The sequence below is a fragment of the Hydra vulgaris genome, chromosome 04 (genome assembly GCF_038396675.1).
Source record: "Hydra vulgaris chromosome 04, alternate assembly HydraT2T_AEP".
In the NCBI taxonomy this organism is placed as follows: domain Eukaryota; kingdom Metazoa; phylum Cnidaria; class Hydrozoa; order Anthoathecata; family Hydridae; genus Hydra; species Hydra vulgaris.
The window spans coordinates 4,792,257-4,818,822 of record NC_088923.1 but is presented as its reverse complement, the minus strand read 5'-3'; the positions used below and the strand labels follow the sequence as shown (position 1 = coordinate 4,818,822).

The following is a 26,566-nucleotide window of genomic DNA, read 5'->3' as shown; positions in this document are numbered from 1 at the left end:
TTACTTGTAATGTTTTTTTATTTTCTCATTAGCCTATATGTCTCTCAATATGTTTGTAAATATTTGTAAATATTTACCCTGTTGAGATATATTGATAAAACTTTTTTTCGCTTGAATCAACTTATGTTGGTGTTTTTTATTATTGGTGATTTTTATTGTTACCATTTTTAGCAAAAAAAAATTAAAAATACAGTTATCTTTCTAATATATAGATATATACTTTGATATGGTTCTGCTTGTTATTGATACTATTTAATATTACATAAACATTCTTAATGAAATTTAAAATACGAAAAATATGATTATCTTTTAACAATTTTTTGGTTTTCTTTTTATATTTCCGTCTTTACTAGAGATTATTATTAGAAAACATAGACTGCCATTACACCCTACCTAATATAAAAATATATCAATATAAGTAAAAGTGAAAGTTTAATCGGCCTTCAGTTTTTACGGCATTTTGCGCGATGTCAAGGCCTGTTATTATAGAAGGCCGTGTGTGTGACGAAAAAGTAAAGATACTTTTGCATCCAGTGGCTATTGCAGCCAACGTCTACATCAAAAAGTAGGCTTTTACATTTTTGTTTTTGTTTTTTTGTTTAACTACTTATCCTAATTGATCACTTTTTTTCAGGATTCTCCTGATGGGTTCAAGGTCATTACGCATAATATGTGTTCAATTACCCATAATACGTTAGTCATTGTAAGTAATAAATTAGGAAATAATTATTTGTGAAATATTGTAGTCATTAATGACTTCAACCTGGCTAATAATTAAAATTGCTCGACTAATAAGGTTCCTTATTAAAATTGCTCTCTCTCTCTCTCTCTCTCTCCCTTCCTCTCTCTCTCTCTCTCTCTCCTCTCTCTACTCTCTCCTCTCTCTCTCTATACTCTCTCTCTCTCTCTCCTATCTCTCTCTCTCCTCTCTCTCTCTCTCTCTCCTCTCTCTCCTCTCTCTCCTCTCTCTCTCTCTCCTCTCTCTCTCTCTCTCTCTCTCTCTCTCTCTCTCTCTCTCTCTCTCTCTCTCTCTCTCTCTCTCTCTCTCTCTCTCTCTCTCTCTCTCTCTCTCTCTCTCTCTCTCTCTCTCTCTCTCTCTCTCTCTCTCTCTCTCTCTATATATATATATATATATATATATATATATAGATATATATATATATATATATATATATATATAAATATAAAATATATATTTATATTTATGTATATTTGTATTTATATTTTTTTTTTAGAAAATGTTTGAAGAAAGTTAGAAGATACTAAAAACCTTGGTATTATGCAAGCCGAAGCGATTTAATTAATTCAATCGACTAAAAACGGCGTGTTAATCGCAAAAGAAAAAATAATATTTTTAATATTCATTTTGGATGTATTGATTAATAGCATTTATTTTAAAATAAATTCATTTTGCGACACGTTTTTTAATTTTATAAAATTTCGTCATAATAGTTTAAGGTAAATCCCACATAGGTTATAGGTGGAAAACATCACATGTAAAAGATCAAAAAAGCTACACATTTTGAATACCAAATGGGATAAAGTAGCAAATACCAGATTAAGTTAAGCCTCTCTGAAAGCTTTGATGATTAATTTTAAATAACTATTTAAGTAATTTTTAAATTAAAAGAATTTTAAAAATTATCATAGAAGCATTCGGACTTTCATTTGTCTAGTATTGACTACTTTTATACCATTTGGATTAAAATATGTGGCATTTAAGATCTATAACATGTAGTATTTTCCACCTATATTCCATGTAGGATTTACCACATAAAACCCATGTGGGATTTACCATATGAAACCCACATGGGACAAAATAATAATCCCCACATGGGTTACATATGGAAAAAATCCACGCTAATCCCATGTGCGCTTTTTCACTGGAGGTTTCTTAAGCGCAGAATTGCATGAATAAAACTATACACAGATATATTATGAAAACATTCTTGAAAGAAACAGTTGTTTACATGAGATTTTTTTCTTTTTTTCAAAATAAAGATATAGATTTTGCTTTATATAAGTTTATTTTAACCAATTTAAGTCTTAAATTCAGTTACGGATCCAGGATTTATGGTGTTTAAGCAAACTTCTAGACGTGGAGAAAACTCCAAACATTTTTATGTTTATACTTACGTCAAATAATGATGGATTGCAAAGAATTGCGATGATTAGAGGCTGGGAACAAAAAAGCTCTTGGACTTCATTGATTCAATAATAATCTCTCTCCTAAAAAACCTTAAAATTGAAATAAATAGAAACGAAAAATATTATCTAAGAGCAAATATAAGTAACACATATAAACTGCATCTAAACTTTAATAAATATACTGAATATAACATTGCATATATTCTGATAAATATTCCGTATATTTGGAATATTTATTTTCTGATAAATATTCCAAATATATGGAATATTTATCAGAAAGGGTTTAAATGTATGGCAAAGTCATTAAGTTTATTTAAGTTTCAAATCAAAAAAGAAATTCTTAAAATTTGAGATTCATTTGTGCTTGAGTAACTTTTAAGTTATTTGATTCTATTTTTTCAGGGTTTTTTTTTTTATCTTTATTTGATTTACTGATCAACGCAGCATTTTATGCTCATTAGGGTTATTAATATAATATATATATATATATATATATATATATATATATATATATATATATATATATATATATATATATATATATATATATATATATATATATATATATATATATTCTATTGAAAGTATATAGGGTTCAATGAAAAGATTGCGATGACATATTGTCATCTTCATCTTCTTTGAGCCCCTGTTTATTTAACTCTTTATCTCATAAAGATCATTATAAATAGAAAAGGTTATATTTTGTATTGTATATACAAAAACGGTGCTTGTTGACAATTTTACTGTCTCCTACGTTCTACGGACACATTTTTTTTTTCTTGTATATATGTATGTGGATTATTTTTTTAAACAGCAAAATAAATAAAAAATAAAATAAATAAAAAATAGGCAGTATAACTAATGACTTAATACGGTTAAAATAAAATTATATAAAGCTAAATCAATGTCTTTGTTATTAAAAAGAAAAAAAAATCTCAAGTAAACAACTGTTTCTTTCAAGGTTACCATCTAAATTTATATGCTTATTTACTTGTTTTTATGCGATTGTGCGCTTAAAGAACCATGACGTACTATTAATTATGCACGCGCGCGTGAAATTATCGGAACTGTGAAAACTGTGTTGATGTTAAATTTTATGTTACGTTTTGTTTACTTTTGTATGTTATTTTATTTTACACAATTTTAATGGAAAACACCAGATTTAAAAATTTCAAAATTAAAAATTGATTTTTTTAAACATTTTATATCGTCTTTTTGTTTTGTTATTACACAAATGCTTATGCGTAACAACATTTTAATTTAAACAGATTTGTAATGTATAACATAAAGATCTAAAAGAATCCCGCGATCAGTTCTGTAGACATTTTTATCAGTTTTGAATTTGTTGAGGGCAAATGTGTAATAAATAACCATTGCGATTAGTTTTATGTCCAAGACGACAAAAGAAAGTTGAAGAAGAGCTCATATCAAGTGAACTCCAATCAAGTATTTGTTGGCGTACATTAGTTAGGTGACCTAATTAACAGAACTTATTGCACCTTCTAACATCGTGTGCATTCCTGTCCGCTTTCTGTATGCTATCTTTCTAATACGAATTCTTCTATCTTTCACTCTAGTATATCTTCGTTCTTTCCAAACTCACCTTACTCTCGGTCCGTAGAGCGGGTTATGACGCTCCATTAGGAGCTGAACTACTTTTTGCGAGCCTATATGATGTGGCCTCTATATGCCAATTAGCCGCAATACCAGTTTTATGTCCAAGAATAAATTAATTTATAATATTTATAAAATATATAATAATTATATATAATATAATTATAAAAATAGAAAATTTATAATATTTAAGCGATAGTTTAACAGTAAAATTTAAAACCTCTTATAAGATATCTTAACAGTGAGATATCTTAACAGATATCTTAACAGATTTTACTGTTAAGATAATTTATAACGTTAAGAAAAGAAAAAAAAAAAAGGAAATTTTAAAATGAAAAAAAACAAACTATTTCTTAAATGAAATAATTGTGTATGAATAAAAAAAATTAACAGTAAGTTTTATAACTTTTTATAACTTTAAATTTTTTAACTTTTTTGCAATGCCTATTCATTGCTATGTTTTTTTCATTACTTATTTGATTACTTGTTTGATTACTTATTTGATTACTTGATTGATTACTTGATTGATTACTTGATTGATTACTTATTTGATTACTTAATTGATTACTTGTTTGATTACTTATTTGATTACTTAATTGATTACTTATTTGATTACTTGATTGATTACTTATTTGATTACTTGTTTGATTACTTATTTAGTGGGTCTACTTATTGTGCGTTTACGTTTTTCAAAAAAACGGTTTTTGTTTTAAAGTTCAAATCAAATGTAAACAAGTATTTCTTATTTTAAGTTTTTGTTGAATTTTTTGTATTTTCTTTGTATTCGCTGTAATTGTTGTTATTGTCGTTGTAGTTGCTATTATTGATGCTGTTTTGTTAAAGTTAGTTTATTAATTGGTTTTCTTCTTATTTTAACTTTTTTGTTTGGTTAGTTTATTATTGGTATGGTCTTGTTTTTATTTTTTGTTTTTATTTTTGTTTTTTTAATACCGTTACCTTTTGATAATTAATTTACATTTTTTTTCTTTTACCTATATTTTTATTTTTATGATTATTCTTATCATTCCTCTTTTTCTTATTCAAATTATCACTACTATAATTTTTTTTATTATTATTATTGTTGATATTGTTGTTGTTGTTGTTGTTGTTGTTGTTTTTGTTGTTGTTGTTGTTGTTGTTGTTGTTGTTGTTGTTGTTGTAGCTGTTGTTGTTGATATTGTTTTTCTTGTTGCATGTTTTTAATAAATAAAGTTGCTTCATGTGACTTTGTAAGTTACTTCGTTTTATTAATTTGTAACTTAAGCGTTTTAACTTTATTTAACTTATTTAACTTTACATATAGGGTAGAGCGGGGCAGGTTTGCCATACGGACTGGTTGGCCAGGAAATCTAGGTGAAGGTTGTTAGTAATGCAACCCTCTTTCTAAAGATCTTTATATAATGGATCATAGTTAGAAGTATGTGGCTATTTCAATGATTTTTGATACATCAAAGTAAACAACAGTTTATTTGAACAGTTTAGTAAAGAATAGTTTATTTGACGTTAATATGCTTACTAGTGTTTGACAGTAATGCATTATCTAAGTTCTAAAATTTAATAATAAAATTAAATAAACAAGAATTTTACGTTTTTAAATATTTAGAGAGTTTCATACTAAGGTCCAACACACTTCTCACACGATTCTTTTTAGGTTAAAATTTAAGTATGAATTGTTTTTTGTTTTGTTTTTTAATTAAAAAATGAAAAATAAAACAATGAATAAATTTTGATAGGCTAATGTAACCCGCTATCGGGCTAACTTACATCGATAGTGGGGTACATTAGCCCATCAAATATAACCTAATAAAATTAATTTAAAATGTATTAAAAACAATTATGAACTAATAATAACGTTATTTATCTATGTTCTGCATTATATATTATAAACTTTATATAAAAACAAGTATTAAGAAAAGCAAATTATTATTATTGTTGTTATTTTAGTTCTAATTTTATAAATGTTTTTGTTATTTTCATAACATAACGCAGTGGCTTTCAAAAATCACTCAAATGTTTTTTCACGGCTATTTAATTAACTCTAATTAATTAGTTAGTTTAATTTTTTTAATAAATTAATAGGGGAGAGTGGGGAAAAGTGGGACGCGGGAGAAGTGGAACAGCCTGAAATTTCTAATTAGGAGTGGTGCCTAAATACTTTTATTTACTGTAAACAATTACATTTCTTCCTCTCAATTTGGCAGAAATTACTTTCCATGCGTGCGCTAGAAGCCCTAATTTTGAAAAGTACCTTATAAAAGTGTTTAAATTAGGGTGAAGTGGAACAGAAAAAAAGAAATATATATGACTCGCTTTTACCGTCGCAATTTAATTATTTCGATTGGTGAAAGCTTTTGAACATTTTTATGTCGATTAGGTGATTTTATCAGTTTCTATTTAATAACTTGTGTTAAAATGTTTTTTTAAATCTTTTACTTAGTTATAGTTGCCTGGAAACCTACGGGGATTAAATTGGTGCCTGAAAAGAAGGTTTATTCGTAAAAATTTGTTAGGTTCGGTTTGTAGATCAAATAAAAAAAATATTGCAATTATCCAAAAAAAAATTTACGTGTCCCACTTCTCCCCACTCTCCTATTTAATCTATTTTTTATAATAATTAATAAAAAAATTATTTTTATTAAAAAAATTTTTATCACTTGATTACTTTTTTAAATGATAAATAGTTTTTGGACTTTTAAATATTAATTAATTAATTAGCTTTCAAATGATTCTATTGTTTTAACACTTTTTAATTTTTTTTGAAAACTTACTCACTTCTAACAAGACTGAAAGCAACCATTATTAAGTTTGGATTTACTAGACAATCAGGAATAGTGTTAACAACCAAAGAAACGGTTGACAGAAGACTTAAAAAGTTATATAAGTCTGGAAAACATGAAGATGAGAGAAAGTTATATTAAAATACACGTGAAAAAACTAGATAAATAAAAGTTTTTTTGACATGAAAGGACAGATTTAGTAAAAAGATGCAACTTTTTTGAATGGCGAGTCAAGCGATGAGTTTTGGTTGATGGAACTAGAGATATTAGCTCGTTTGAGCAGCAACGATTATAGTATTTGTAGAAAAAAGAAAAATGTGCAATACGACAATGAGAAAATGGCTCAAGCTTGGCAGATAGAGCAACTCCGACTACGCATACGTTGCATTCTCAGACCTTGTCTAAAAAATGCAACGTATTTCTAGACAAGGTCTAACAACGTATTTTTAGACATCGATTCTTCTCTTTTCAAGACCCTATCTTGAGAAAGAGAACCATCATTAGAAAAACCAAAATATGACAACAGTATTCCATAGAGAAGCAAATAAGAGATTTGTATAGAATGGAATCAGGAGCAAGATAATAGCACGAGCATGATAAAGAGAAGCTACTTTTTTTATCAGCAGATTAAAGTTAAACAGAATCAGCAGATTTAATTAATTTTTATAAAATGGTTAGAAAACCATGTTAATTTTTGTTTTTTAAAGGAAAAACGTATCAATAATTAAAATAATTTTGAAGTACAATATTCAAAAATTGTTAAATATAAACTTATATAACAATGGAGAAATTAACTGTGCTTATAATCATCAAAATCTTTCTCGCAAAAAAAATGGCGCAAATAAAAAAATTTTAGAACTTAAGCAAAAAGTACATTTTTATTATTTAGTTATGCATCTCTTTGCAAGAATAACTGCTTGCAGATGACGAGGCATCGATTTCACCAGAGATTTCGTTTCTTCTGTAGTCATTTTCTCCCATGCATTGACTATGGTTACTTTTAGATTACTTTGTCTTCTGTAAACTTGATCTTTAATTTCTGATTTAAAATGTGGCACAAATGCTTAACATAATTAATGTCAGGTAGGGTATATCAAAAAACAACAATTTTTAAAAATTACCTTGTCTGAGTTCTAAATATTCTTTATAATGAAATAACACTAGACTTAAGAATTTTTTGTGTTAAAAAATATTTTTAGAGGTGCCAAAAAACCCTTGAACATTAAAGAGTTCCTAACATATATGAAAAAAAAAGTTCTTCAATCGAATGTCAACCTGGTAAGTCGGTAGATAACCTGGTAGGTAACCTACTCGAAAGAAGCAAAATTATATAAAAATTTCGCTTCTTTCGAGCACAAAAAAAAAGAATAATTGATTTGTATAAAACCTTATTAAAAAAAATTTTCATTAATATGTTTTTTCTAAATCATATATGATTTTTTAAACTTTTACATAGTTTTGCTTATTTAGAGTACCAGGTTGACATATATATTAGGGACCCTTTAAACGTTCAATTTTTTTATTTTTTTTTTGTTAATTCACCTCCCCAAGGCCAAGAAGGCCACTACAGACAAGGAGGCTACTTAATTGTGGTTATAACCCTCTCTCAACTCTATAACTCCGAAACACGAAACTTGACGAACAAGCCCGCTGGGTGGAGAACGAGTTGAGCGCGGTACTACCAGGGACGTAGTGGGGATCAAACTCGGAACCTCTTGCTTATGAAGCGAGCGCTCTACCACTACACCACTACCGCATTTGTCTTGGGATACCTCTTAAAATATCTTTTATTCAAAAAATTTAAATCTAGTGTAATTTTATTATAAAGAACACTTTTAAAACTCAGACAAAGCAATTTTTATAAATTATTGTTTTTTGATACACTCTCGTCAGGGGACTTGGCAGGCCATTTTACTATATTAATATCATTATTTCAAGAATACTACTACGTTGAAATGGCACTATGTTTAAAGTTATTGTCCTTTTGAAACACACACCCTTTTGAATCACATATTTACAAGCAGAAAACTTTGGAACTTTGATTTAAAATGTTTATATACAAATTGTCTTTCATAGTTGATTCAAAAAATATCAATTTACTCGCGCCTCGCTAAGCCGTTGATCCCCACACCATGACATTTCCACCATCGTGTTTTACTGTTCCTCTCATGCAACTTAATTTGTATGCTTCACTTTGCTTCCACCAGACCTTTTGCTGACTATTGGATGAGGTTAAATTTAGACTCATTACTCCAAATTACTTTTTTCGTTGATCTAGTGTGTTACATAAATGTTTTTTGTGCGAGAGGCTGAATAAGTGCGAATTTCATAAGTACGAACTGACATAAGTGCGAACTTGAAAAAACTGGCATAAGTGTGAGCTGACATAAGTACAAATTGGCATAAGTACGCCAAACAAATTTGCAAACATTGGCATAAGTGCAAACTGCCATAAGTGCAAAGCAGTTACAAAAACTGGCATAAGGGCGAATTGGCATAAGTGAGAATTGGTATAAGTACGCCAAATTAAATTGCAAGTATTTTTAAAATTTTACCAAAGTTTTTGTTTTTGTATTTTTGTGGTTGTCAACCTTATAACAAAACCTAAAAAATAGTCTTAGATACAGTGGAGAAAATAAAATTAGCCTCACCATGTACTGATCCAATATTTTGTTAATCGCTAAGCAAATTTGTGCAGTTCATCTTTTGTATCCACGTTTATATAATTATTGTTACAAGCAACAACTTTTTAGATTATAATATAGCATAATTAAGTTGCGGTACATTTGATAAAACCATAAATGTATAATACTTAATATTTACGGTAGCAAATAGACTTAGCCTCATTAATAATTATTTTCAGTTTACTAGTATATTTTGATCTGGTGATACGCATTTGTGACTTAGTTTTTTATTATTATTTGTAAGTTAAACAAAGAATGTGAAATCATGGCTCATAAAGTTTTTAACATTTGGTTTTTAATACCTCAATTTGAAATGGGACGTGGTAAGCGTTTAACGAATGAAGTATTAACAGTAATTAAAGCATGTAAAGATACAGACTTATTTAATCGGGAAACTACAAAGGAAATTAAAAGATCTACAAAAGGGGTTAATATTTACTTCAAAATTAGCGTTAATTACGGAGCTTATAAGGAAAGTGGTGGCAAACATAAAATTGATAATCGTACTAAACAAGTTATTGTACGTCGTGCTGCTGCTCAGCACATGACTGTATCTCAAATTCGTGTTGATTTACAATTACCTGCAACTGTGAGACAAATCTTACATGAAGATCCAAACAAAGTTCGGAAAAGCGTAAACAAAAACCAAAACTTATTTTCGTTATAATGAAGTTAGATTACAATTTGGAAAAGAACACATGTCTTTGCAGGAAGATTGGCATCAAGTTCTCTTTAGTGATGAAAAAAAATTCAATCTTGATGGTCCTGATGGCTATCAATATTACTGACACGATCTTCGAAAAGAAAAAGAAATTCGAATGAGTCGTAACTTTTGTGGTGAAGCTGTTATGGTTTGGGGGGCTTTTTCCTTTGCTGGAAAACAACCACTGGCATGGATTTCGACAAAAATGAATTCACCGGACTACATTAACTTATTAGAAATTAATTTGCTTGAACATGGTAAAGAATCAATGGGTGAAAGTTTTACTTTCTAACAAGAAAATGCTGCTATCCATAACTCAAAGCTTACAAAAGTTTGGTTTAGAGAGAAAAGTATTCACATAATAGAATGGCCCGCATGCAGTCTAGGTCTTGACCCATGTGAAAATCTATAGGGAATACTTTTTAGAAAGGTTTATGAAAATAATAAGCAATATGAATCCGCATTGGAGCTGAAAACTCGTATCAGAGAAGCTTGGAATGAAATATCTATAGAAACTATACAAAATCTTGTGACTAGTATGTCAAGTCGTATATTTGAAGTCATTAAAAATTCAGGAAGCAATACTAAATATTAAATGAGCGTAAAACAAAATATTTTCTGTATTTTCTTGTATATAACGTAAATGAGACTAATTCTATTTTCTCCACAAATTGAATACTTTTAATTTTTTTGTAATTAATTAAACATACCAATTTATAAACTTTTTAATTGAAGTAGAAGATAATAAGAAATAGGGTAGATTTAATAATTGTTTTATTGCCATTTTTGTTAAATTAGAACGAAAAATAAAGGTGAGGCTAATTCTATTTTCTCCGCTGTATAAACCATTGAATAGAAATTTTTAAACTTCTCATAAAAAATCATAAAAACAAAATATGAACATATATATATATATATATATATATATATATATATATATATATATATATATATATATATATATATATATATATAAATATATATATATATATATATATATATATATATATATATATATATATATATATATATATATATATATATATATATATATATATATATATAGCTTTAATCTTCGATAACAAAACTGTGTGAAGTTTTGTTACCGAGAACCCTTTTTACTAATTTTATGAAAAAATCATATATACATATATATACATATATATATACATATATATATATATATATATATATATATATATATATATATATATATATATATATATATATATATATATTTCAAATTTTCAAATTTTTCGTTTTTGATTCAAAGCTTGTTATATTTTCATAAAAGTAAGGGTTCGTCCATAAAGTACGTACGCTTTTTTTTGTCCACCCTCCCCAGCATTTGCAATACGCTTTTTTGAGTACCCTCCACCTACCACTTTTAACCTATGTATCTAACATTTTATGATATTTTTTTTAGTTCAAGGTATCCTTTCCTTTATATTTGACCCACTGCCCTCCCATCTCATTTACGCTATATTCAAACCCCCTCTTCCCCTCCGAGCGTACGTACTTTATGGATGATCCCTAAAGAAGCATAACAAATGATAACGCTTATTTGTATTTGGGCACATAAATGTTAATGTATGTAAATATATATATTTATATATATATATATGTAAATATATATATATATATATATATATATATATATATATATATATATATATATATATATATATATATATATATATATATATATATATATGATTTTTTCATAAAATTAGTAAAAAGGGTTCTCGGTAACAAAACTTCACACAGTTTTGTTATCGAAGACTAAAGCTGGCTAAAGCATTTTTTTGTTTTTCACAATACAAACTTTGTATGGGAGACCGGGGCTAGTTGTCAGTAAAGGTAAGTTTTCAAATTGCGTTTATCTTTAGAGCCTACCTTCAGGAAGTACCAAAAGTTGCATGGAACTTTACTACTTGACTATTTCATCTTTCACACCAATTTTTACGGTATTTTTTAAGCTAGAAAAAAAGTGAGTTACTGTTTGGCTTAACGAACTATTATTTGCTACTGTTCTTTCTTCAAAGCTACTGTTAGCTACTGTTTTGGCTTAAAGTACGAACTGTTATTTGCTATTAAAATTATATTAAATTTTTGGGTTATCTAAATTATTGCAATAATAAATAGTAAAAAAAAATAGTAAATAATGAATAGTAAAAAAAATTAGGTTTTTCAACTAATAATACAAAAATTAGATAACTTAAGTTATCAAATTTTTTTTTATTAAGAATGCAAGTTGAAAGAGTTACTGAATTTATACTCTTTAAGACTATGTTTTAATATTTATATAAAAAAAATGTGATGTTAGGGCTACAGAGCTCAAATAGTAAAAACGGAGGCAGCTAGCTCCGCTCTTCCCTACTTCAAATATAGCTTAAAAGTATTTTGATTTATCTTATTTTATTAAAAGTACCTTTGCATGCATTTGTTGTAAAAATATTATATATTGTTAAAACTTGTAAGTATTGTGTAGTTGTAAAAAATATTTGGGAAAAAATAAATAAATAAACCTTGGTCCATTCAGATTCCGTTTCATTGTTACATGGGTAAAACCAATGACTATCGGTATTAATGTCACAGTATTCTCCTGATTTTGCGCAAAATTCTCCATCATTAGGATCAAGTCCATTATTTTTTACCAAACTTGAAATAGGTCCTCCTTCAAACCAGTTATATAAACCACCTCTATAAAAACAGTTGTCTGCATCCTGCCGAGGTAACCTTTGATAAAGATAAATATCATTTTCTCCTGTTTCTTCAATTACATGTGCAAAAAATGCAGATACGTCTCTTTTATAAGTTTCATCGCGAGTATAATTTGTAGGTAATTTATTTCCAAGAGGATCGTGTTCAACGTATTCATTTCCAAACGTCGGAAAGTATCTTGTTGCAATTAAGAATGCTTTATAATTGTATGGACGACATTTTGAAACACCCCATCCAAGATTTGATTTAGGAAACAAGTCGTTAAAAACCGCTTCCGTAAACCATGATTCCAAAGGAGTTGGAGGCCTATTTTGTGGATCAAAAGGTTCAGAACAATTGGTAGGAGGTTCTTTTCCCGGCTTAAACGGAGGTGGACATTCAATGGCTTCGTAAATTACCACCATAAAAAAACCTATTAAATTAAAGATAGATTTAAAAAAAAAAAAAAAAACGTAGACTTAAACTATCAAGAAGAAAGCTCAATGAACTAATAACTTTGATGAAGTATTATTGTTGTATGATCAGACTAACTTTCTGATCAAATTTTCAAATATTCTCAACAATTTTAATGGTTCAGTTTACAAAAAATTTAATTAAAAAATGCCCATAAAAACCAGGGCTAAAGAAACAAGGAGGTGGAGGGGGCAGGCGGCAGGTGCCTCCCCTCCCCCATCTCTCCCCACCACCACTTTTTTTCTAAAGGACTTTTTATTATTTTAGAAAACTCTAGATATAGAGGACTTTTTTGTAAATTGACAATTGTGCCCCTCCACTTCTAAACCCTTATCGTCGGCCATGAAAACATACATTTAATCACAGAATAATTACGCCGTTAACAAAACTCTGACTACATAGCAATCCTATGTATATATCTTTGGTCCTTGGTAGAAAGGGCTTAAGTCAATTTTTCACAGAAAAAATTTTCATATTCATAGTATTTTTAAATATTCATAGTATCAAGAAATTTAATGGTTACATGTATTAGGAATGTAATATACACAATATTAAAAAAATCCTTAAATATGTAAGGATATAGTGAACTTACACGTAGGAATTTTCAAACATCGATACTGCTGTCACAAAAAGCTGGTCAAATTGACTTATGCCCTTTCTGTGGCGTTATTAACCCATTCCAGACTGGCGATATTGGCCAGAAATGTTTTATGTAAAACGGTTTTTTTTTTGTTTACATTGTGAACATTGCTTACTTTCAAAAATCAATTAATATATTGGGTACATGAATAAACAAAAATAACAATAAAACATTGATTGTTTTGAGCAAGTATAAACATTGATTGTTTTGAGCAAGTATATATATATATATATATATATATATATATATATATATATATATATATATATATATATATATATATATATATATATATACATATATATGTATATATATATATATATATATATATATATATATATATATATATATATATATATATATATATATATATATATATATATATATACTTGCTCAAAACAATCAATGTTTATACTTGCTCAAAACAATCAATGTTTTATTGTTATTTTTGTTTATTCATGTACCCAATATATTAATTGATTTTTGAAAGTAAGCAATGTTCACAATGTAAACAAAAAAAAAACCGTTTTACATAAAACATTTCTGGCCAATATCGCCAGTCTGGAATGGGTTAATAACGCCACATGTTTATTTTGCTTTCCGATATTAAGATTTTGTGCATATGTAATGTAATTGCACTCAAAGCTTGTAATTTAATGCTTTTGCTCTCAAATTTACTTTAAACTACTATAATTTAATGTTGAAGTTTAAAAAAATGAATACCTTTTCCTTTTAAATGTACTTTTGTTATTGTTATCTTTTAACAACCTCATTATTTTATTGTTTTAAACTTAAAGATGTTTATAAATGCTTTCGATGTCACTTGACAAATGCAATGTTGATTTTTCCATTAATTTAAAAAATTTTGTTAAAACAAGAATACAACTCAGAAAATATGCATATGAAATGTGTACCCAAAAAAAATCTGCCACATCGTTTCAAGAATGAAATTGCTGGTACTTATTTAAATAGTTTTTAATTTTTATTTTATATTCGAATTTAAAAAAATTATTCAAAATCAGTTTTGTCCATTTAAATGAAATAATAAAGTTAAAATAACTGTAATAATGAAATAAATAATTTCAGACAAAGATTGGCTTGCAGGATTTCTCAGGCGCTATCCTGATGTTGCTTCTAGGAAATGTGTAAGTTTAAGTTATGGTAGGCTAATGTGATTCAATGCTGAAACTGATCAAAACTTTTACAATCTTGTTGATAAAGTCTACGAAAAACTAAATTTGGCATCACCACACCAAGAAAAAATTCGAAACATGAGTACGGGGATAATTTTGTACTTTTTTGCGTTATTTTAACCTGCACTGATTACCAGGAAGTTCGTGACTACAATGTCTTCCAGTGCATTGTAGTCACGAACTTTAATCTCTGGACAAAAGCGTTTTCAAAACATTAAAAACTTAATAGTAATAGATAATTTCCGAAGAAACTTTCCTGGACGATCACTGTCAAAACTGCAATTTTCACTATTATTTACTGAAGCATAGTTGCGTACCACTACCCCAGCAAATGTCATATCAGGATTCAGATGAACAGGAGTCTATCTTTTCAACCCTAATATTATCCCCCAAGTAGCTTTTGCACTCAGTATAATTTCTAATCGCATAAACGTTAAAAATCCTACTGTTGACAAGTTTAGTGCTTTGGAACCTGGTTCTTCAGACCCTGCATCTAGTATTCGTTCAATATTCCATCACTTGAAATAGTTAGAAAAGTAAAACCTAGAAGATCATTAAATGTGCAAGTTGTTGTTGTTGTTGTTGCTGTTGTTGTTGTTATTGTTGTTGTTGTTGTTGTTTTTGTTGCTGTTGTTGTTATTGTTGTTGCTGTTGCTGTTGTTGTTGTTGCTGTTGTTGTCGACCGAAATTTAGTTGCGGATAAAATTACTGAAACGATCGGGCCAAGTCAAACAAAAATGGCCATGAAACATAATTTTAAAATAACTAGAAAATCATCGAAAAAGAGAAGTAAGAATGAAGAAGATACGCTTTGTGGTGATTGCGGACTCTTTTACAACGACAAAAAAAAAAAAAGATCATTGGAATACGTTGGAAGCAAAACTTGGTTGTGCAAAGTAGGGTGTACATCAAGTAGCGAAAGTGACCAAGTGATTAGATTTGTAATAAAAAGTTAAACAAATAATATGATTTTATGAATAACGATTCATTTTTTATTCGTTTCTTTAACGTAATCTGCTTTATGAATAACGAAATATAAAAAAAGTGTTGGTGGCGATATTGGACGCATGTGAGGCTTATATCACCATTCTTACCGTTTTAAGAAAAATATTTCTATAAAATCATTGCAATTGTTATGACTGGCTGGCACTTTGCAGTTTAAAAAAAAATATTTGTTGTTTTCTTTTGTTTTAACAAACTTGTCTTTAAAATATTTCTTCCTTAATGTCTGAAAATCCATATTGCACGATAATTGCACGATAAATGCACGATATTTATCTAGATCAATAGTATAATACTGATATTTAGGTTTTTTTTATTGTAGGACAATATTGATCATGCAAGATGTCATTAGTAACTAATGAATAATACCATAAATTTAAAAAGCATTGAACAATTCTTTTTTCAAAATTAATTTTATTAAATTTTTAAAATTTCTTTAAATTTAAAGCTTTTTATAAGTGTTAGGGATATTATATAGAAAAAACAAAACAAAAAACGAATCTTACCAAAATATAAAAAAATTATTAGGTTCATTCTTCCTCGTAAAAACTTTAAATTTGGCTGTGATGGAATTATTTTTTATTATTTATTGAACCAGTATCGAAACTAAAACTTCTCATTTCTGTGTTTAAATAAAACTAAGTATAAATATTAAGCTGCACAAAAGCTTTATAGTAACAACAATAAAACAATAACAGTAACAACAATAATAACAATAAAACAATAACAGTAACAAGAGACCCCGCTGATTAGCTAATAACAAGTTTATAATGTTAATTGAAAGTGTCTTACCTTTGAAACAGTTAATAACTTCCTTTAATTTTTTATTCATATCTATATATTTAAATTTTATTATATATAATCATATATCTGTATATAAAAAATTATCTATATCTGTATATAAAAAATTATCTATATCTGTATATAAAAAATTATCTGTATATAAAAAATTTATAAATTATTAGATTAAAATAAAAATAAGTTAGTATTATCATCAAATGTAATTGAATTTTGCAAATAAATACAAAACATTGAAAAATCAGTTAAAAGGATTACGAACAGGGTAAAACAAATGATGTTTGTGTATTCCACAGAATCGTGTATTCCTCAGAAAACCAATAACATTTTAGTGTTTTGATTGTTTGCATTTTAGTTAATTAGGTTAATTTTTAACCCAACATAAAATTTTGGTTGTTACATAGCGGTGCTTCATTTTTCTAAAAGTATCAAGTAATCTACTATCTCAAACACTCTTGACAAATTATTTGCATCTGCTGTCTGAACCCGTAATACCGTTCATCATTAACTATAGTCTCAAAAAGTTTATTTATAATCTAAGGAGGTTTCTAAAACAATAAATTATTACCCAAGCACTTGTTGTAAGTACAATATTTAAATCCTTTTATTAATGAACTTGATTTTGCAAGTTTTCTTAAAAATAACACAATCATTATTAAAAAACATTACATTAATTATAAAGCAGTGTTAAAAAGAGTAAACTTGTGTTGTATCTATTACACTAATTAAAGAAAATGTTATAATAGCAGTGCAAACAAACTTTTTTTAGTTTGTAACAAATGGTCAGGGACGGATCCAGGATTTTTTGGTGTTAGAGCTAACTTCCAGACATGAAGCAGACTCCAAACATTTGTATGTTTATACGTATGTCAAATAATGATGCTTCGTAAAAAAATGCCATGATTGGAGGCTGATAACAAAAAAGCTGATAACATAATTTTTGAATGCTGAGAGATATATTATGAAACTTAAAATTTATGGATGAATATAAGTCTTCTTGAGAATAATATAAAATATACTATTCTCAACTAGACTTAATGTTATAAAATATACTATTGTCAACTAGACTTAATTCATTAGCATAAAAATATAAAATATTTGATTTCATTATTTCAAATATTAACTTATTATGCTAGAGTAGTTTACAAGAAGATTTCAAACGAATTCTTCGAAATTTTTTTGATTTTTTTGATTTTTCTAAGATTTCGAAGATTCCCGAAATTTTCGAAAATAAAATTGACTATGAGGAGTTAATTTATTTCGTACTAAAAAATAAGGGATTACTAAAGGAATACCAAAAAGAAAGGGAGAAAAAATAATTTTATTAAAACTTGTAGAACCTTTCGCTAGTAATACTTTCGAAATTTAAATTTTCGTAAAGAAGCTTTTTTGCTACTTAAGCGAGTAGCGCTTTTGAATGATTCACTTGCAAAACCACCAATTTTGTATAACTACGTTTTGCAGTCTATAAATAAAAATAAAAAATTTGCCGAATGGCTAAAATTGTAAAAATAAAACATCTTTATAATACCAAAATGTTTGAAATCATTATCGTTAGGTTACTTATAATAATAATAATAAATAATAAAAACTTGTTTTGAAACGAAGACATTTGAAACTACAGTTTACGGAATATTGACTTATGTAAGAAAACTTAAGATACACGACATAACAAATACATTTAATTATGTGTTATAAACTAAATATGTTTACTTAACTAAATAACTAAACACTAGACGTAAGTTATTGATATTCTTAAGTGTCAGATGCGTAAACAAATGAACAAATGTAGGTTTTCATTAAATATTTTGCTAAAATTTTATTCAATGAACAAGAATTAGATAATAAAAATAACATGAACAACACTAACGTTTCCATTTTAGGGAAATGAGGGCGGGGGGGGGGGGAGAGAAAATTTAAAACAGCTTAAAATACTATGAGATCGTGTAGAAGCGTAAAGTATAACTTATAAATTTCTAATATGTCAACATTGCAAAACAAAGCAAACGGAGGAAAATATTCTTAAAAGTCTAGCCACTACTCAGTGAGCCAGAGTTTAGCAAAAAGGTCAAAACGAAAAGTCGTATATTTACTTTTTCAGTCATTTGCAATCAACATGAATACATAAATGGCAAAGAATGTTTGTTTTATAATACACTTGATAAATTTTTAAAAACCTTTAAAAGGCTCGACTTTAAATACAAAATTTACAAAACACTTTTATGTGTTTTGCAAATTTGTAAATTGTTTTGTAAAAGTATTTTGTAACTTTGTAAATTGTTTGGTAAATTGTTGTAATTAATAAAATGATTACAACAGTCCTTGAATTAAATTAAATCATGCCTTTAGGTTTAAATTTCAGAATTCGAATTAATGTATTTATGGCAAAGTTCAAGAATGTAGTTGAGGTTATGAGATACTTGGAGCGCGAAAATATCGAAAAACCAGAACCGAGAACATCAACGACAACGTATAACTGTTTTCTTGAGGCTTGATCAATTGAAGACCAAGATCGAAACGAACGATCACGAAAATACAATGAAAACACACAAAACCGAATAAGCGATTTCTTGATCGAAAATTAAAGGCAACAGTAACCCAGCTTTCTGCCAAACAAATTTTACCCAGAAGACTGTTCATAATATTTTACATTCACAAATTTTTCTTATCCCAAAACACGAGAAATTATATGAAAGAAACTTTAATCGTAGAGCCTAAACTGCCAAAGACGTATCGCCGCTTTTCGAGGACAATACTTAGGAAAACTTGACTTTTTTAATTCTGATGATTGCCACTTTTTGCGCATCATATGAGTTCATAAGCAGAACTGTCACACTGTTAAATTTGGAGTCAAGAAAAACCAATTACCGTGGAAGAATACGATCAACACAGTCCAAAAGTTAACGTTTGGTGCGCTATGTCTTCAAACTGGGTTGCAATAATAAATGTAATCAACTCAATTATTTGTGATACTTACCCTAACGCTTATCTGAAATTCAAAAAAAGGTGATTATGATTAAAGAACGAAACGGAGCACGTTAGAACCGTCCTTAGAAAATGTGAGGCCTGGAGAAGAACATTTTTACGAGTTCTTCTTGAACAATGATTACCAGGGAGTTAAATGGGTAAAGAATACGACTCAATGGAGCGTTGGGTGTAGGGGTTCTCCTCGGAAATTTGATATGAAAAAGTTTAACCTCTGGCTGTCAGAAAAGGGGTTGCGTGAGTGCAAAACTCCATTTCAGGTTGGTTTAATTTCGAGTTATTATTATTTTTTTAGGTTTATAAAAAAGACTGAGTGCATTATAAAACAACCTAGAATAATAACAATTAGGTTTATTCTTGAAGTTTTTATAGGCATAATAATGTAAAATAAATAATAACTGTAGTCTGAATGGAAATAGATAAATTAGAATAACAACTAAATTTTTCTTTGTTGGGTTTTTTGAATGAATAATCAATTATAAATAATATAATGTATTATTATAAAATATTAATGCTATTTGCACATATTATTACTGTACTTATAATGTTTTTGGCTATCAGTCAGGAGAGTGCTCATAGGTAGGTAGACGTTATGAAATAAGTGTTCACATCTGTGAAATAATAGAGAATAATTCTACAATAGAACACTTGTTAAATTTGAGTTATATATCAATTAATAAAAACAGGTAGTTTTTGTTAACCAATAAAAAAAATAGTAAAGTATTATTAATACAGTAAATGCAATTGTCCATGGTTAAATAATTTTTAAAACTGCGTTAAAAGGATTATAAACTCAAACTCAACTAATATGAAATATACTTTTCTTGTTATTATTCCAGCGAAGTTATCAATAATGTCATCAAAATTGTATTTGGCTGTTGTATCAAATTTGATTGATAGTATTACCAGGGATGATAGCCTTTCTTAAACCAGGAAGATCTTATATATGTCTTGATAAGTTTCAAGCAGAAAAAACTCCTTTCTGCGCTTGCCACAGTAACAGGTATATTCAGTAAAATGCGCAATAAATGCGTTGTGAAATGGGTTTTGACTACTGTTAATAAATCTCAAAACTCCCGTAGCTTTTTCTACCTCAGCCGGTTCGCGAAGAATTTGAAAAGTTCAGAAAAAAAATTAATTATTTTCTTCTTAAAAACTTTAAAACTAGAAAAATATTAAAATAATTTTTTTAAATCAGCATTTTTTTATGGATTATCAGACCTAATAATAATATGACCCCAAAAGATATTGCGCAAATATTAACTCAAAAAGTGTAATCCATAAAGTGTTGCAGTAACAAAATTTTAATGAAATTAATGAAATTTAGGTGAACATTACAAAAATTAAATTTGATCGTCTGGAAAAAAATTTGATTGTCTACTTTTGAATATTTTTCATTTCAGTCAATCAGAGTTGATCGGTAACCTTTAAATAACTATTTCCAGTGCTGTTTACCTGAAAGTCTTCTATTGATTTAAATGTATTGTTTACATTTACATTGACCACAATAAAATCATCTTCAACTTGATCAAGACAGGTCTTAACACTTTTGAAATAATTTGTCTTCTTTTACAGATTTTAGTTCTTTGACATTATGCAAAAATTCAAACATAGTATTGTAATTGGTGCTTTGTTTAACCTTTTTTTCTAAGATTGTACAGCAGTATCTGCAATAACAAAAAATATTAAACTTTAAAAGTTTTTTTCAGCGATTCTGCTTTAGGATAATCTTCTCCCTTGGACTCAAACATTCTTCTTTTCATTCTCTGCCTAACTTTGTTTGAAATTCAGCTTTACTTCCAGAGTTTCACATGTCCTCTGCCAAGATGCACCCAATCACTATAACTTTTGCAAGATAATTGAGACCCAGTATTGTTACCAAATAACTTACAGCAGAAGCAAAGCGCCTTGTCACTAGTTTTACAGTATACAAGTCATAGCCTATGCACCTCCTTTCCGTTGCTCGTGACTCTTTTGTAACACTTGTTTGTAAAATGTCTTTTTTCTAAGTTTTTAGGAAATCTAAAATAAGTTACTGGAAAAGGGCCTTTTTGGATGATTTTATCAAATTTAGCAGTTGAAAACGAAACAAGCCGGCTACCTGGATTGTTAATGTAAAAAACGATCCATTCATCTTCAGTACAAACTATTAGGTTTTGAGAATCAGGTTCTGAAGGATTGTTAAAATCAAACACTAACCCTCCAGGAGAAAACAAAAGGTTTTGAGGATCAGATGCTGAACGAATATCGGAATGCAAAAAATTAGTTCTTTATCATTACTTGTACTTGAAATAGATCTCAAGTTTTTCAGTTTTCTTACCCACGATACTCAAGCCCCCAACAGCAGCTCTTCCTTACCTTAATCTTGAAGTCCAGATTTTTTTATGTTTAAAAATTTGTTTTGCACCAGAATTGCTATAAAAAAGTGAACGTTAAGGGATCGTCCATAAATTACGTACGCTCGGAGGGGAAGAAGGGGTCTGCAAATAGCGTGTATGAGAGGAGGGCAGTGGGTCAATTATAAAAGAAAGGAGACACTAAATTAAAAAGATATCATAAAATGTTGGATAAATAGATTAAAAGTGTAGGTACTTTTAGGGAGGGTACTCAAAAAAGCATATTGCAAAATGCGGGAGGGGGGAGGGGGGTTGGTTGGACGAATAAAAAGCGTACGTACTTTATGGACGACCCCTAAGATAAATAATAGCTTTTCCATAACAATAAGAAAAAAATAGGTTTTCTAGATTAGTGTTTCTTCTATTGACTATGCTAAAATATAATCAACAGAACAACGTTACTACCATAGACGGCACTTGGAGTAATAAATTAAATAGTTAACCACATAAAACAAAATTAATTACGCGTTAATGTAAAAATGGATTGTTGCTACGCAAAATTAACTACCATAACAACCAAGTTAAAACAAATAAAATCTGAACGGGGATTTAAGGGGACCAGCAATCAATGGAAACTCGATTGAAGCATCATATAGTTCAAATAAATATAAGACAGAACACGGCAAATTGTGGTAATTATTAGTTAATGTGCGGCAAAAAAAATATTTCTTAAAGATTTTTTTTTTTTAATCCGTTATTTTCAAATTATAACTGAGATAACATGATATGACAAATTTTATTTCAAACAATTGTTTTCCTTATCTCTAAATACTCCAAAATAACATGTACTAATTTTTTGTTTTAAAAAGTTACTAATTTATATATATATATTTTTATTTATTTTAATTTCAATATTCAAATGCTCAGAGTCCTGGTAACTAAGGGATTTAATAAAAATAAATTCCCAATAAATTTCTCCTAATATATATAGATACTAAAATTATATAAGTTTTTAAGATTGAACAACTAAAATTTTTTCCATTTTGTCCACCTACTGGCCTACTGTGCAATGCCTGGAACAGCCACTCCACTCGCTCCACCCTAAGAACGGCACTGGAGCCACCATATCGAACAGTTATTTTAATTATTTTAACTAATTAATCAATATTGTAAATTTTTTAATTTTTTTTATTTAACTTTATAATTGACTGAGATATATAAGTTTACTTTTATGCATAGACTTATTGAACGCACTTTAGATTTATACAATAAATTCATGAATTTGTGAAAATATATGATTTTTCAAGTATATTTCGTCGGTATACAAGGGAAATGCAAGGGAGACAAGTCCAAAAACATCATTTTGTATAAATAACTACATACTGCCAAAAATGGATTTAGTGGATTTTCCTTGTATACAAAAGATTTATAGTCGAGCAAATAATTCTTACAAAAATCAAAGATCATAAACTTCAAAAAGCAGCCACGTACGAATAGTTGTATGAACACTAACACTTGTTATATTAATTATTATACATGTTCATCCTTTATCGTAACCCTTATCATCCTTTATCGTAACCTTTATCATCCTTTATCGTAACCTTTATTTTTTGTAACCTCTTTAATTGTAAAAATACTAGGTCATCAATGATATTGATCATATCAATATTTTAACTTTTCACCATATCATGCCTATTTCTATTTACTCTGATTCTTAAGAAAAATTCATAAATTGATCAATTAATAAAGTTTAAAATGTCTCAATTAGATTTATGTTCATATTTAAATCATTATTTTGTTTTATTATTTAATTATTCACTATTATTTAAATTAGGTTGTAGTTATTATAATATCATTGGACAGGTCTTACCTTCAATGTTTTAGAGGGCTATGTTTTGGGGAAACAGTCCATATTTTATTTTGTTGAGTTCCTTAAGAAAAAAAATTTTTTTTTTAAGGAACTCGACGTACTCGACGAATTCTTCAAAAATGAAGCACACAACGCGCTCAATATTTTATCAAAATTTAACACACTAAACCTAATAATAAGACTTTAAATTCCGATCTAGAGTTTAAGGCTAAGAAAATTATTTAGTTATCAAAAAGCTTTCAGCTCTATGGGTGCAAAGGTCCAGCAGGCCAGATCTGCCTTAGATTACTCCTAGATACGATCCAATAATAGTGCCAAATATTACCGAGCGAAATAATAAAATTTAACAACAATTTATTTTTGGTTTGGGGAAAATAAAACTTTTATAACAAGTTTGTGCTTTTTAATTATTAGTATGTTACGCCACGCCGATTCAGTGAAGAATAGGCTTTTTTTGAAATTTCAGAGACGAGCTTTACAGCACGCTCAACAGACTCTCTGTGTAATGGAAACTAAGATCTGGTTTGCATTCAGTTATATTATGAAGTTCCTGACGAGATAAGCTCTTAATAGCGTGGAGACTCATAGCTTAGTTGATAATCAGAAACTCTTTCCTTGTATCACACTCAATAATAAAATTTTCTATGCTAGGAATTTTGTTAACTCTAATACCACCATAGATTTTATCAACTGGGGCAGCAGGATAATCGTCTCGACATTTTAATATCATCTAACTGCTCTAGTTCTTTCATCTTCCAAATTATCTACAAAGAGGAATAAAAGAAAGTTTTCTGGAAGAAGGCAATAAATATTTTTTATAACAACAGGTAGTATAATGCCTTGCATAGGTTAGTTAAAAGTTTTTATTCTTTTCAATGTTGTGTGTAAAATATTTGGGCCTTCAGTAAAGCTTTTAGATTTCTTTATTTCAAACCATATAGGACATACTCTGTTTGTATGTAGTTTACAATTTCTTTTAGAACTGGAGTAGGTTGTTCTGTTCTTAAGTACAAAACTAAAATTCGTATCACTAATGTCAGCCACCTGGCATGATTAACCGGACCAACATTATAATTAGCATACATTAGGTTTATAGCACCTAAATTTACATAGATATTTTTCCTTTTTGACAACAAATTTAAATTAGAGTAACAAATAAGAGTAAGTATATGAATTTAAACTACAAATTAACTTTTATGTTTATTTATTTAAATTGTGCTTACCTGAACTTATACCACACATATATTCGAGTGATAACCTTTGATCAGAACTGTCATTGATCACACTCTGTTCCGGAACAACTAAACAAGTCAAAGCAGGTTCAAATTTGCCAATTGGTTTATTATGATGATCTTGTGCAATAGCTTTTCCTATTTCACCATAAAATGTTGTTGGAGTGTTTGTACTGCCATCGAGATGTTCTATAATATGGTGCAAAGGTAACTCATTCCTGTGAAGTGCACAACCAGCTTTATAAATTGTTATGCCAAGTTTTTATTCAAGACAAGCACAAAGTCCAGTTTTATAGCCTGTGTTTACATTTGTATTATCCAAAACAATTCCTAACAAAGACTCAACACTGTTATAACGTGTTAATACGTAATACATAAGCAGACAGTGCTAAACTGTCTCCTGTTCCATTTAAAATATCTCTGTGTGTAAGATATTTTCCTTTTATTACTTCTGATTCTGCTATAAAATTTAGATGATGAATCTTTTCAATTGATTTTTTCTTTTTTTGCTTAGGTTATCAGGTGATATGCTGCGATAAACTACCTTTATCGTATTTACTATCCCAACCAATACAAGTTAAATTTTGGATGTTCAGCAACAGACTGCAGGCAAACCCTTTTTTTAGCATTATTCATTTCACTTTTATCCAAAACATTAGTTTTGTTTGTTTTAGTAATGATGCCAAGATATTTTAACAGTCTATTTCCAAGAATATATATATGCTTTTAATTTTTATTAAAACTTATATCTTTTAAATAATTGGTTATTTCAAAATACAAAAATATGCTAATTAGAAAAACTTTTAATCACAAAAATATAAATTTATTTTTGAATCAGACTCCATGTTAACAACAAATGCAGACAATTGGCTAATATCAGAAGAAGTAACTGCAACGTTTTTTGGACGATTTGCTAATTTTCTTTTTTCTTTTTTTACAGCACTCCAAACTACTGGGCCTAACTGAAGTTTCCATTCGTATTAACTCTTGAGCTTTAGTCTTTGATGTATTCTCTTTCCTCAAGTGAAATCTGAATATACCGAAACCAAATATCATAAATTTAGAAAAAGGAAACTTGCAGAGATACTCTTATATAACTTCTTTAAGAAGAAAGTTTAAGGAAACTATGTAGTACATTGTATGTTGAAAAAACTTTAGAAAAAGTTCAATTCTTATCTAACCTTGCTCTCTGGGAGACAAACACATACAAAATGTTATTTACTGGAAATTGAATTTTTGCATTTCACTTTATCATTATAGCAGGGAACTTCATCTAAATTACATCTGCAGGCAGATATATTATTTAGGTTTTCCAATACACTATATGCAGCAGTTTGAAGTCCTTTTTGCACTTTTTTGCATTAATAAGTTTCATTATGTTATATGTTTTGACCAGTTTTAATCAAA

At 28.3% G+C, this 26,566-nt stretch overlaps 1 protein-coding gene and 1 long non-coding RNA gene across 2 annotated transcripts in view; one reads left to right on the top strand and one right to left on the bottom strand.

The window, feature by feature from the left end:
* The window catches only part of LOC100199839 (uncharacterized), a 34,894-nt gene extending 18,060 nt beyond the window's left edge, over window positions 1–16,834 (bottom strand). The window contains exons 1-3 of the mRNA XM_065795293.1: window positions 16,731–16,834; window positions 16,445–16,560; window positions 12,455–13,062 (exon numbers count right to left, since the gene is read on the bottom strand). Coding sequence (XP_065651365.1) covers window positions 12,455–13,062; window positions 16,445–16,472 — 636 coding nt within the window. The 5' untranslated portion in view covers window positions 16,473–16,560; window positions 16,731–16,834. The remainder of the gene's footprint in view (window positions 1–12,454; window positions 13,063–16,444; window positions 16,561–16,730) is intronic.
* On the top strand, window positions 572–1,418 carry LOC136079527 (uncharacterized). The gene is made up of 2 exons (XR_010637986.1): window positions 572–703; window positions 1,236–1,418. It is a non-coding gene; the product is annotated as an uncharacterized LOC136079527 (long non-coding RNA).
* Window positions 16,835–26,566: the final 9,732 nt, after the last annotated feature.